The sequence below is a fragment of the Panthera pardus genome, unplaced genomic scaffold (genome assembly GCF_024362965.1).
Source record: "Panthera pardus isolate Hobbes unplaced genomic scaffold, ASM2436296v1 HiC_scaffold_21, whole genome shotgun sequence".
NCBI lineage: Eukaryota > Metazoa > Chordata > Mammalia > Carnivora > Felidae > Panthera > Panthera pardus.
The window spans coordinates 6,436,326-6,450,648 of NW_026526777.1; the positions used below are offsets into that span (position 1 = coordinate 6,436,326).

General features: G+C 49.4%; 1 protein-coding gene across 7 annotated transcripts in view; it reads left to right on the plus strand.

The window, feature by feature from the left end:
* The window catches only part of LOC109276660 (carboxyl-terminal PDZ ligand of neuronal nitric oxide synthase protein), a 285,556-nt gene that overhangs the window by 187,195 nt on the left and 84,038 nt on the right, over window positions 1–14,323 (plus strand). For all 7 annotated transcript variants that reach the window (XM_053908938.1, XM_019465760.2, XM_053908937.1 and 4 more), the window contains one exon: window positions 13,220–13,312. In XM_053908938.1, the coding sequence (XP_053764913.1) occupies window positions 13,220–13,312 (93 nt within the window). The remainder of the gene's footprint in view (window positions 1–13,219; window positions 13,313–14,323) is intronic.

Here is a 14,323-nt window from a genome sequence, read left to right on the forward strand (position 1 = left end):
GAATAGAGCTGCTAACATTTCACACACAAGTTTTTGTGGGAACATAAGTTTTGATTTCTCTAGGGTAAATACCTAGTTGAGGTATTTCCGGCCGGAGGGTAAGTGTGTGTTTAACTTTACGAGAAACTGCAGAACCGTTTTCCGGAACGGGGGTGTTAGTTCACATTTCCATCAAGAGCATACAAGAGGCCCAGCTGTGTCCCATCCTTGCTAGTGCTGGATGGTAGTATTTTTTTTTGTTTTTGCTTGATCTAGTCTAATTAGTATGTAGTGGCATCTCCTTGTGGTTTTCATATGCTTTTCCCTAATGGCTAATGATGTTGAACGTCGTATCATGGGGAAGCCATTATTCCTGCCTTGGGGGAATAGCAGGAATATTCCTGCTATTGTCTTAGGGAGCCGTAATGAGGTATGGACATGTCTTACTAGGCCCTGAGACTCCAGATGCAGACCTCAGAAGTTCTAGTGGGCACAAATAATTTGTATCCTAGTTTCTGAGGCGGGAGTCACCGCAGTTATGGGTCAGCAACACTGAACCAACCTCTCAACCTTGACTTCTTTTCATCTGCTTCTTTTCCTTCCTTAGGTCCTCTGATGAAGTTCCGTTTGTCTTTTGCCCAATTTTGACTTGGAATTTTTTAAAATGAGGTGTTTAAAAACCATTTTTTAAATTTGTTCATTTATTTTGAGAGAGACAGAGACAGAGTGGGGGAGGGACAGAGAGTGAGGGAGAGAGAGAATTCCAAGCAGGCTCTGTACTGGGAGTACAGAGCCCAATGCAGGGGCTTGAACCCACGAAACCGTGAGATCATGACCTGAGCCGAAACCAAGAGTCGGTTGCTTAACTGACTGAGCCACTCAGGCACGCCTTTTAATAATGCGTTTTGAGTGTTCTTTATATATTCTGGATGTGTCTCTTGTGAGATGTTTAATTCCCAAATATTTTCTCCCAGTCCGTAGCTTTCTTTTTATTCACTTCAGGCTGGCTTCCACAGAACAAAAGTTTTAAATTTTGATGAAGTCCAGTTTCTCAAACTTTTTTCTTTGCTGGATCATGTTTTTGGTGTCATTCCTGAGAATTCTGTATAACCCCAAGTTGTGAAGATTTTCTCCTATGATTTTCCCCTGAAAGTTTTCTAGTTTTACATTTATTTAAACCTGTGGCCCAGGGGCACCTGGGTGGTTCAGTCGGTTAAGCGGCTGACTTTGGCTCAGGTCATGATCTCACAGTTCGTGAGTTCGAGCCCTGTGTCCGGGGCTCTGTGCTGACAGCTCAGAGCCTGGAGCCTGTTTTGGCTTCTGTGTCTCCCTCTCTCTCGTCCCTCCCCTGCTCGTACTCTGTCTCTCCCTTTATAGGAAAATTTTGCCAACCTCTGGAGTTAAGGCTGGTGGTGGGAGTGAGTCTTGGGGTCACTTTGCTGTGGTTATCATGGAGTCCTGTAGAAAACAAAGGATAGCATAAACCATAAACCATCTTGCCATCTTTCGACTCACCATCATCTTGTCATAGGAATTTGGAGGAAGTAAAATCTGGCACAGCCTTGGAATAGTAACCTGTTGGTAATGGGCTGGAAGGAGCAACGAAATGGGGATGGTGTGATGCGTCTGAGTCCGCTCTGGTGATGGGATGGCCAGCATTTACCTCTTAGCCCTCCTTTCCTCTTGGTTGCTCTGGGTCTGCTACATCTTACTCCAGTACCTTAGAATCACCTGGGGAGCTTTTAAAACATCCCAATGTTCAGGCTACACACCAGGCCAATGAAGTCAGAATTTCTGGGGGTGGGATCCAGATACCAGTATTTTTTCAGAGTCCTGAGTGGTCCCATTGCACAGGCAAGGTTGAGAACCTTTCTTGCCCTTTGCAGTCCCTTGGACCCCGAGGAATTACTGCCACCAGCTGACAGTGGGAAATTATTATGCTTGGAAACCAGTCAATAACTCTTCAGAGGGTCCCCTTCTGGGAACTTGTGCTCTGGATACTGTTTTTATCATTTTTATCATATTGGAGTTTGATTTTTGGCCATCAAAGGTGGCTGTTTATGAGAAGTGTCCTGTCTCAACTTCCATTCAGCCCGGAATAATTGACATTACCGTTGGTAGGAATCCTAGACTATTGGCATTAAACGCACGCACATAACCTTGGAGGTCATTGGTTCAGACAGTTGACGTTTCCAAATACCTTTCGGATTCACGTTCTCCGGTTCTAATACCAGGACTCTTGCTCCTCCCGGTGAGGTCCCGGGACCAGTAGTGTCAACGTCACCTGGGATCTGGTTAGAAACGCGGCCACGTCCCACCCCCACCTCCCCAGGCTGTAACTTAGGAAGATCCCCGAGTGAATCATATGGACGTTCAGGTCTGAGAAGCACTGCTTTTGAGAAGCATGTAAGTGGAAGCTTCTGAGAGGAGATTTCAGACTCGTCGTGAGGACCTGCTTTTTAAACACAATGAACTTGCCAGATAGCCTCTTAGCTGGATGATCACTCGACAGAGACAAGGCGATTACTCCAAGAACCCTCCCCAACTCCTCCCTCTCAAGTAGTGTCTTCAGTTTTCCCAAGAATGACCCTTTCGTTCATACCTTTCATTGTATTGTGAACATTCATTGCAATCATGTGTTCTGCTTCCTGTGGCTTTTCCACTGTTTCCCCCCTTATACCTGGAAACTTACGACCCTGGTGGATGAACGCAAACACGGGTCTCTCACATCTCCTTGCCGCCACATTGTGCTGTCGGGTCTAAGCTTAGGAAGGAGAGTTCCGGAATAAAGGCTTTGTAGAGCCCAGAAGGGGAGCGCCACATGAATGGCTCCACGACCTGCAAATTCCCTGCTGGTTCCTGTGCCCTGGTTCTCCTGGCCTTCCTTGGGGTTCTCATTTCTACTCTGTGTCCTTTTGGAATCCTCAGTGCTGGTGCTAAGGTCATGTCCAGCCTCTGCCCCTCTGCTTTTCACTGTTCAAAACCCTAAAGAATGTAACACACCCCCCCCCCCCCCCGACTTTCTGTGCCAAATTCTAATAATTTGCTCTCCAGTTGAGAACCCTCCCTGTCTGTCGCATGCTTTCTCCCTTCCATTCTCTTCCCTTGCTTCTGGGCTGGGCCTGGGCCCATCCATGAACGCCTGCTACACGGGCTGTGAAGGCTTGATTGCATAGCGTTCGCACTGAGAACTAGGCAGGTTCGTAGACATCATCTAACCCAATACTCTCATTTCACAGAAGGGAAGGGTGCCTCCCAGAGCGTGTAAGTATTTTGCCCAAAGTCCAGGCAGGTGGTGCCCCAGTTACGTGGTTTTGCCCACAGCTCAGAGTGCACGTGTGGCTTCTGCAGGAGACCTGATAACCCTCGATGTGAACAGTTTCATTTAATTTTACAAGGTGCGTGTGGGATGTGCATGATGGAAGGCGGGGGGCCCACGGAGGTCACGACACATCATCAATTGCCTTCTTTTTTTTTTTTTAAATTTTTTTTTTTTTTTCTTCTTTTCAACGTTTTTTTTATTTATTTTTGGGACAGAGAGAGACAGAGCATGAACGGGGGAGGGGCAGAGAGAGAGGGAGACACAGAATCGGAAACAGGCTCCAGGCTCCGAGCCATCAGCCCAGAGCCTGACGCGGGGCTCGAACTCACGGACCGCGAGATCGTGACCTGGCTGAAGTCGGACGCTTAACCGACTGCGCCACCCAGGCGCCCCTCAATTGCCTTCTTTTAAAGGTATCATAGAAACCTAGAAGGATTCATTATTGTCTCATAACCAGTTGTGGTTGAGGAAGAAAACCCTAAATCCTCGATTCATGGCTCTACTAAATACCAGCAGACTTTTATTCCTTCTGTGTGTGTCTGTGTGTGTGTGTGTGTGTGTGTGTGTGTGTGTGTGTGTAGGTACGGATTATACTGTTGGAGCATTTTTTTTTTTTCTTCCTCTGAAAGGCTGTGTTAACGTTCCTGTCTTCCTGCTTACATGGGACACAAACATTGAGAGGAGCCTCCGGGTTAGATATTCGCGGGCAAGACAGAATTGGTCATGATCGGTCATAGTAGGGCTTGCTCTATATTTATTTGTGCCTCTTCACCCACCTCTGCCTCCGTGTTTACTTACAAAGGTTCTGATACGTATTTGCAACGTGCTGGGAGAGCTAGCAGAGGGAAAAGCAACCCGAATGCCGTAGATTATTATTAGTCGTGGTATTTATCTTGCTCCATAAATCACCCCTTCGGGCCCCTTAATCATTTGGGTTGTTGTTCAGCTCCCCGTGACCTGTCAGCGTGCTCCCGGTAGGAAAAAGTGATGGCTGTATTCCAGGGCCTGTCTGTCTCCTCTCTGCGGGGACCAGCCGCCATTCAGAGGCTCCCCTGTGTACACGGCCCGCAATTGCCCACACTCGAGGCCGCCTCTGTCTGCCGTCCAAGGGCCCATTTGATTTGCCCGCTGCTATCGTGACAGTCTCTTGACACTGAAAATGCCTCCCTCCCCCAGAACATCTGTGTTTGGATGAACCTCCCTCCCCTTCCTCAATGTTGCAAACAGCAAGAACTTGGATATTTCCTGCCCCAAAGCCCTCCCTACGTTCAGAGGGCCCCTCTGCCATGTTTTTGTGACCTCATTAGCATTCTGTGACCTTCCCAGGTCACTGTGTCCCTGGGTGTGGAACAGGGTAGAGGAAGCAACAAAGGAAATGAGAGCAGCCGGTGTGAATGGTGTGGGAAAGAATTGGGGGAGCGGGGCATTGCAGGCTTTCCATTGAGCAGCCTGAGAATATTCCAGATTCTGTGAAGTCAATTTCCTTTCTTTTCTTTTTTTTTTTTTTTAAGTTTATTTTGAGAGAGAGAGGCAGAATGAGAATCCCAAGCAGGCTCTGCACCATCAGCACAGAGCCCGACGTGGGGCCTGAACTCATGGAACTGGGAGATCATGACCTGAGCTGAAACCAAGAGTCAGACGCTTAACCCACTGAGCCCCCCAGGCGCCCCTGTGAAGTTAATTTCTTCTTCTGTCTGTTATAAGATGGGTTACCTGTACATCAAAGAACTTGTTACATGGAGTATTGAATAAATGGGGGAATAAATGAATAACTTCATTTCCTAGACCAGGATGCCAGGCCAGCGAAAAGAACAGATGTTGGCAACATCAGGAGCACCGGGCAGGAGTCAGAGATGTGGCTTCCGGACTCGGGTTTTCTGCTCATGAACCTAAACAACTTTTTCTTTTTTCTTTCCTTTTTTTTTTTCCTCCATCTTTGGGCGGTAGCTTTTTCATGAGATGGTTTGGTCAACAGTTGTGGTCCCAACCATTTCGAACACAAGTATTTGCCTAAAATTTTGTTAATGACGTATTTCAGAGCTACAAAATGCATAAAACACAGTGTATGAACATCCGATATCTACCACACATCAGTATTCTCTCCCAACATAATGGTGGTAATTTTAGGTGCCTTTGATTTAGGAAACGGGTGACCGTAAGCAGCCGTGGTGCTGTTATAAGAACCTGTATTTTAATTGCGAACGACAGTATCCACACTGTAAGGGTGCCAGAGTGGCTCAGTCGGTTAAGCGTCCGACTTTGGCCCAGGTCGTGATCTCATGGAGCCTGCTTTGAATCCTCTGCCCACCCCCTCTCTCTGACCCTCCCCTGCTCACACTTGATCTCTCTCAAAAATAAACAAACATTTAAAAAAAAAAGTAGTATCCACACTTTAAAAAAACAGTACACAGATGATGAAGACACACTGATTTCATCTAAGGCAATTCTAGATGCAAATGAAAATATGAAGGAGTTAATTGTAATATGGTTTGGGGACCCAGAGTGGTGTTTCTGAGCAATGCAATTTGTATTACCGCCCAGATCCAAATAATGCCAACTTCTGGCCCAACCAGTCTAAACATCTCTGAGGGCTGGGTCTGGAATTTTGCCTTTAAAAGAACAAAAACAAAACAAAACAAAAAACCAAAAAAAAACAGGTGTGCCAGATGGGATTTAAAACTTGAGTTTTTGATCACCTGATCTACAGAGGTGGGTAAATACTTAAATTCTACATTTATGATAAAACCGCAATGAATATTCCTTTCTTAAATAATAGCTCCTCTGGTTTCTTTTTGGTATTTTGCAGTTTATAGAGATTTTATTTACACCCCAACTTTCAGTGATAGGTCTGTTACGCTGGGCTTGAGGTTGATAATTAGGAACTAAATGTCTCCACCTAGTGTTTGCCAGAAACCGCACAGATATTCCAGAATTTGGATTTAGTACAGACTTTGGTCTTTGTCTTGCTCACGTTTCTGTGATTTCATATGAACGAGCACTACAAATCACCAAGTTACACAGCAGTGTCGGGGGCGGTCATGCCTCTTGGGCATCCCGTCCCCCGGATTCTGGCTCCACAGGCACAGGAGCTCTTACTTAGGGAAGCAGCAGGGTAGCCCAGAAAACAGATTCATCTGCGGGATCCTTCCCCCACGTGTGACCCCTGTGCCATCAGATGACTGGGAACAGCCCTGACCAGTAATGGAAGCTAAATTGTTTTATTAAACCAAGTATGGATCAAACAGAAAATTAAGATGCCTCGTGTGCTGTGGGGTACGGAAGAATTAAAGAAGTCAGATCTTAAAGTCCTTCTGCCCCTAGAATGGAATCTGTGGTTTTAATCACTTCCGTTGTTGATTAATTAACTTCTGGAATATTTATTTTACCCTTGCGGCCAGTGTCCTGTTTTCCCAGGGTCTGTGACTAAATACTGTCCCCTGAGTTCGTTAATGTATTTGACACTCATCAATCACCCTCTTGTGTCCTGGTGCTGTTTCCCGGGACACAGATATATCCTATTTCTTGCTCCCGGGGAAGGCATGGCCTAGCGGGGAAGCGCACAGCCAGTCGGTGGCCGGTGATTATAGAGGCTGTAATGACCGCACCGATGGCCCTGCTCGGTGGGAGCACACGGGACGTGGGCCTACAAGCCTTCGCCGTGGAGAAGATAATTCAAGGATGAGCAGGAGCTCCCCAAGCAGATGGTGGGGGGAGGGCATCCCAGGCACAGGCAGTAGCAAACACCACTGCACGGAACTGTGGGAGATTGGGGCATGTTTAACCTGCCTGTGGGAGAGGGCCAGAAATATCGTGCAAGCAGAAGTAAAGTGGACTTGCCATGAGGAGAAGTGTATTTTTGTACAGTGTTTACAGATCTTTATCTTTTTATTGTGGTAAAATAGAACCTCTTCCATTTCCACTGTTCTTAAAACAGCTCGAGGACGTTCACAGACAACACTCACATTGTTGTGTAACCATCACTGGCACCTCCAGATCTTCTTCAGCTTCCAGAATGGGAACTCTGTCCCCGTTAAACTCCTCCTCCTCTTCCTCCTCCTCCTCCTCCTCCTCCTCCTCCTCCCCGGCCCCCCGCACCCTGGCAAACATGTGACCGCTCTTAGGTACCTTGTGTACAAGCGGGACCGTACGATACTTGTTCCTTTATGCCAGCTTACGTCATCGAGCGTAACGTCTTCAAGCTTCATGTTGTAGTGTGTTTCATCTGTTCGTCCATCGATGGACGCTTGGGTTAACTTCCACCTCTTGGCTGTCGTCAGTCATGCTGCCCATGGGTATGGGTGTCTTCCAATTCTGTATCTTACCTCAGTAGTAATTGGTGTGTAAGCGCAAAGGGGCTTCCTACAAACCCCCCTTTGGTTGAGGTGCTTACAGTCTTGTAGAGATAGGTTCTCACTCATGAAACCAAGACCGGCGGAATATGCTTACGATGCCCGATCCGATGGCACTACCAGAGCTCGCTTTTCAATTCCCCGCGATCGTTCGCAGAAAGCAGAGCAGACTCATTCTAGAAAGGCAGTGACCACAGCCCAGTGTAAGCCAAGGACTTGCCTGACAAGAGCATCACCATCCGCTTTTGCAAACGGAATCTCTCTTCCTGGTGGAGTTGCCCCTGGGCACCTTGACTCGCGACTGTAGGCATGGTGGGGTCAGTGAGGGTAGAGAGAGGGACAAAATGGATTTTCTGGTGACATGTGGGGCCAGCTTCTGATGTCGCTGGTGAGAGAGCACATCACTAGGCAAACCGTGGGTAGACAAGGAACCAAGGACCCTGTGGAAAATCCTGGGGCTCTTCAGGGAGCTAGACGTTGTCGTGGGTGTAGACTATTGTGTGTGTTGCTGGGGGAGGGGTGCGGCCCCAACCCTTCCCCTGACTCCTGAGAAAGTCCTTCTGTTACTTCTGTTTCTGCAATACGTCCTCAAGCCCAGGGCAGGGCTCGTCCCTTCACTGAGCACGCTCAGTTGCCACACACCTCCTCCTTCCCCTTTGTGGACCCCCAGTGGCGGGGACTGAGACACCGGGGTCAGGAAGCAGTTCTAGGAGCTGGGGGGACAGGGAAGCATCAGGGACTCAGGACATGCTCTGTTCTGTCAGCCGCCCTCAGCCTTCCAGCCACTGTGACTCCTTCACTTGCTGAGGCCTTCCTCCTGGTTCCTGCCGGACCTGAACCCCTCCCTCTTCCCAGCTTCCCCTTCGTGGGCCTCGCCGGCTGGCACAACACACTGAGTTCTGGGGCCACTGTTCCCACACGGGGTCCCAAGGCTCTGTTTATGAACCCCTGGCACATCACCATGGCCTTTTTAAGTCAGCGGTTAGTGTCCCAGGACTTGTATTGTTTCGTTTCCTGAAAGGTCAGGTCCTAGAGAGCTTAATCTGCCCTTGCTGGGGGAGCCCTGGCTGGCAAAGCAAATCTGTCAGGTCAGCCTGGCCACATGTGGGGAGAGCCAGAGCTGGCATGGGCTTTGAGGGAGGCTGGCCGGAGTCACAGACCGTGGCCCTGACAGTCCTGCTTGTTCCTCAGCCCCTGGCAAAGCCTGAGTGGACTGGATTCCTATCCTGCGGAACACAGATGCTTCCTCCTGAGCCTGTCTGCCCCTCGGAGGAGCACAGCCGGCGGGGGGGGAAGGAGTGTTTGTCCCCTGTGAGCCCCTTCTCTCTGTTCTCTTGGTCACTCCCATGATCTGTCCCGCCTCCAGCTCCATTTTCTCTCCTCCAATGAGCACAATAAAACATGGTCGTCCAAGCGAAGTGCAGTTGCCATATAAACAAATGGTTTCACGATAATAAATGTTTAAGCCTTTTCAGATACTCTGTTTCCTTTGATTTCCGCAGTTTCTGACGGGACTGCAGTCTGAGTCCTTCCTCTTCGGTTGGAAAGGATTCGGAACATCGGACCACCGGGCAGGTGGAGTCGATGGGGAATGTGTCCAACCCGAGAGCCCTTATAGACGGGCCTCGGGCATCACAGGCAGCTGTAACCAGGGCTATTTCATGCCTGTCTTGCCCCCCTTTGTTTGGAAGCGCTCCAGAGCATTCCACCAGCTGTTGTACCGAGGGACACCTGCATTGCCATTGTCACTGAAATTCCTTTTTTTTTTTTTAAATTTAATGTTTGTTTATTTTTGAGAGAGAGAGAGAGAGACAGAGCGCAAGCAAGAGGGGGGCAGAGAGAGAGGGAGACACCGAATCTGAAGCAGGGTCCAGGCTCCGAGCTGTCAGCACAGAACCGGATGTGGAGCTCGAACCCACGGACCGCGAGATCATGACCTGAGCCAAAGTCGGACGCTTCCCTGATGGAACCGCCCACGCACCCCTGTGTCACTGAGATTCCGCTGCAGCCATTTGGTCATGCTTTTCCACGTAGCCCCTGAGCCCGCAGACCCTGTAAGAGCCGCCTGGGAGGTCCTGCGCAGCGATGGGATTCGAGGCTGTTGTCCTGTTCTGAAGAGAACCTTTACTTGCATCTCAACCCTGAAGATCAGGGTATTAAAAGGCCTGGCGCCTGGGTGGCTCAGTCGGTTGGGCGTCCGACTTGGGCTCAGGTCACGATCTCGCGGTCCGTGAGTTCGAGCCCCGCGTCGGGCTCTGTGCTGACAGCTCAGAGCCTGGAGCCTGTTTCAGATTCTGTGTCTCCCTCTCTCTCTGACCCTCCCCCGTTCATGATCTGTCTCTCTCTGTCTCAAAAATAAATAAACCTTAAAAAAAAAATTAAAAAAAAAAAAGGCCTGGCTCATCAAAATCACAAACTATAGAAATAATGTTTCAGATGCACAGGCAAGGTGCCGGCCAGGTGCCTCTGGCCAGCCTTGGGTGTGCAGTGGGCAGGGGGGATTCTTGATTTTTAAAAACCTCCCAGAGACCGTGGAGTCCATAGGGAGGCCGACCCAACAAGAAAGACATGATCAGCTACCAGATTCTTCTGGAAATAGAGGACCGCTAAGGTGGTTCAGCAGGCAGTGTGCTCTCTAAAACGAGGACTGGGAGGGGCACCTGGGTGGCTCAGTTGGGTCAGCAACCGACTTCGGCTCAGGTCATGATCTCATGGTTTGTGAGTTCGAGCCCCATGTCGGGCTTTGGTGCTGACAGCTTGGAGCCTGGAGCCTGCTTTCGATTCTGTGTCTCCCTCTCTCTGCCCCTCCCCTGCTCATGGTCTCTCAAAAATAAACAAACATTGAAAACAAATTTAAATAAACGTTACAGTGCCTGGGTGGCCTAGTCGGTTGGGTGTCCAGCTTTGACTCGGGTCATGATCTTGTGGTTCGTGGGTTCGGGCCCCACGTCGGGCTCTGTGCTGACAGCTCGGAGCCTGGAGCCTGCTGCAGATTCTGTGTCTCCCTCTCTCTCTCTCTGCCCCTCCCCTGCTTGCTCTCTGTTTCTCTCTCTCTCTCTCTCTCAAAAATAAACAGTAAACAAAATTTTTTTAATAAAACTAGGGCTGGGAGAGTGACGTGGTGCCTTGCAGACGTGGACACTTAATATTTCCTGGTTTGATATTATGGCCGAAAAGCAGAATTAGAAAGTATGTGGAGCTTGTGAGTAATCTCTTGGAAGAAAGCAAAGACGGTGAAGCAGGCAGGGATTGACTGATATGGGGCAGGGTTCGTCCACATCTGGTGCTTCTGGGACTCTTTGGCTCTTACCCCCCGCCTGAGTTCTTTGAAACACACCCCTCTGCATACCTTTGACTGGCAGGAACAGCCCTGACCTAACGACCTGGTCCCATGGGAGGCACAGCGGAAGGCTGTGTTTACTGGAAGCCCAGGGGAGTGGAGGTAAATGCAGGTGTGGTCGGGAAACGTAGCCGGGTCACTTCACCCGGGAGGCACAGGGCCAAAGCCGGCTGACCTGCCCACACCCATGCTGGCTCTCCCACCCGGGTGGTCCCTGCCCCCTGCTGAGCACGGCCCCTGAGCAGAACGCAGTCGGGGGACCCGCTGCGCGTCGCAGCCAGGCCCCGAGGCGCACGCCAGACGCGCTCCAGCCTTCGCCAGCTTGCAGCCGCTGCCCCGGAGCGGGTGGGTCGTGTGGCTGAGGTCCTGTCCTGAGCCACACGCCGGTCTAACACGCTTCTCCCTGCCATCGGACATGCTTGCTCGGAAGCAGAGTCTGAGCCTGATGTTTGCTGTCTCCTGTGCGTCCGGGGCTCTGGTTTGCTTTTTGTTTCGAGCCCCCTTGGTAAAAAGGACAGCTGTCGACAGGGTAGGAAGAGTGACCTTCCAGAGTGGGGGGGGGGGGTGATGTATGTTGCTGTCACCTGGAAACTCAAATCAGCCATAAGCCAGAACCTTTGCTGTGACAACGTAAAGAAAAATATCGTGCCTCGGTTAGGTCGTGTCCCCGTCTATAAGAAGCAGACAGCCAGAGGGCATCAGCACTAACTGCAACAGAGTGAGGTCAGCTCAGATTTCAGTGGAAGGGATGGGATGCACACAGGGTTGGAAGCTCTAAGTGGAGTCCTTAAAATCAGAGTATGTAAAAAAAATTTTTTTAATGTTTATTTATTTTGGAGAGAGAGAGGGAGACAGATTACGAGCTGTCGGCAAAGAGCCCAATGCATGGCTCGAACCCACGGACCATGAAATCATGACCTGAGCCAAAGTCAGATGTTTGACTGAGCCATCCAGGCACCCCTAAAATCAGAGTATTTAAAGGCATCGCTAATGGAGTGGAAGGTTCTGGATTTCTTTTTCTGTTTTCTTTTTTTTTAAGTTTTTTGATTCATTTTGAGAGAGAGAGAGACAGAGAGAGAACACCAAGCATGCTCCACATTGTCAATGCAGAGCTCGATGCGGGGCTCAAACTCACGAACTGTGAGATAATGACCTGAGTTGGATGCTTAACAGATCGAGCCACCCAGACGGCCCAGGTTCCGGATTTCTGATGAGATTTTCAAAGTAGGTTATGTTTTCATCATGTTAGGATGGGTTAGGTTAATTTCTATCCCCACACTAATTAGAATTAATTAGGCTCTAGATGTGCAGGCAAGTAGCCGAATGCCTCACCAAGCTTGGCTGGTGGCAGGATAGGGGAGGGTGTTGAGTATATGAAGTCCCAGAGGAGAGGGGCTGTGGGTTGGAATACAGGTCTTGGCCTTGGGTCTTGTATTATTATTAACCTGTAGCCCAGATGTTTCATTCGCTTGGCAGGTGAATTTGCCAGTTGGTGCTACCAAGATAGGGAGCAAATGAAAATGGTATTAATAAATTGGATAAGTGCTCAGAATGAAGTTCAGTGAGGAAAACAGAATTGTACCAGCCATTACAAATGCCTGCAGAAGCAGAAGAGATCGCGAAGAATGGGCAAATGTAACAGAAAAATGTCTGGGGTTGAGGGTGAGGCCAGCGTCCCTCAGTGGTATAGGGCTGTGGTTGAAGCAGCCATAGGGGAATACTCTAGACTATTTCAGGCTGATAAGGCTATAGGTAGACTTGGAAACTGACCTACAGATAAAGGAATTTGGGACTTGAACTTAGAACGACTTGGAATTCCACATTTTTAGTATGTAAAAAATCCCGATTTGAAGACAGGTGCCAATTCTTCTTAATATTCACCGGAGATGGAATCAAGTTTCCAGAGTTTGGGCGGATGCAGGAAAAACCTGGCAGTGAACGTCATGAAACATCAGAATGAGGTTTTGAGGGAAGGTTCTGGTTTCTGATGAGATTTTGGAAGCGGGCTCTGTCTTCATCTCGTCTGGATGGATTACCTCCATCCCTCGGTTGTTGCTGATGGCTGGGCCCCGACACTGAGACCCCCCCCTCCCCCACCTGCTTTTACGCCCCCAAGAAGCTCCGGGTCTCCCTGTGACCATCTGTGGCCCTCTTTTCTGGGTCACGGGCTAGCCGGAGTCAGATACCCTGACCTAACCGGATCGTGCTTCTTTGTCTCCTCTCTTGCAGTACGAGTTTAAAGCCAAAAACATCAAGAAGAAGAAGGTGAGCATTATGGTTTCTGTGGATGGCGTGAAAGTGATTCTGAAGAAGAAGAAAAAGGTAAGTGACTCTGAACCAGAAAGCAGGAGAGAGGGGAGCAGGGAATGTAGGCATGGGGCACCTTTTCCTTCTAGGCCGCTCTCTGGACAGAATCCTTCCTCATCTGGGGAGCGGTCTGCCTGGACCAGCCATGGTGTCGAGAGAAGTGAGGCTGAGGCCCATGGCCCAGGCAGCCGATTGGCTCCATGAGTCCTGTGTCCCTTGGGTGACAGGGCCCACCTCCTGTCACCCTTGTCTTTTGTTACTGTACCTTGCAGTCTTGATCTCAGGAGATACTTTAAATTCAAGTGATGACGGGTAAGAGGGTTTGGCAGGAGTGGATGAGGAAGCTCCATTAGCAGCTGTCGCCTTCTGTCCCAGGAATGACCCTCAGTCCCACCTGAGGTGACGTCCAGCCCCATTGTGTGTTGTGTTGCTGCTGTTACAGCCCATCTATTTGAACAGTCCTTCGAGACCCGTCCGCCGCGGCTATTCAGTGTGCGGGAGGCTGGGCCAAGGGTCTCCAAGGCGGGAGGAAGGGACGAGGGACTGAGCTGTTCGGGGGGCATTCCTCTGAGCTGGGCTGAGACAAGCAAGTGGGCGTATGTTGCCTCAACACGTGGCTGTTTTTGTGTTAGTTGTACGTGCCGTGGGAGAATGATGTTACTAACCCCTGGGAAGAGCTAGGTGTCCATATTGGCAGAGGGTAGAGTGTATGTTTCCAGAAAGAAATGGAAAGGGGCTTGATTGATTGAGGATAGATGAGGAATCTTCTTGTTTCTTTGTTTCTGAGCTCTGCTGATACTTTTTAAATTTATGATAGCTTTGTTTTATACGTATATATTTTTTTAATGTTTGTTTATTTTTGAGAGAGACAGAGACAGAATGCAAGTGGGTTAGGGGCAGAGAGAGAGGGAGACACAGAATCGGAAGCAGGCTCCAGGCTCTGAGCTGCCAGCACAGAGCCTGACGCGGGCCTTGAACTCAACGAGCTGTGAGATCATGACCTGAGCTCTCAAGCTGCCTTTCGTT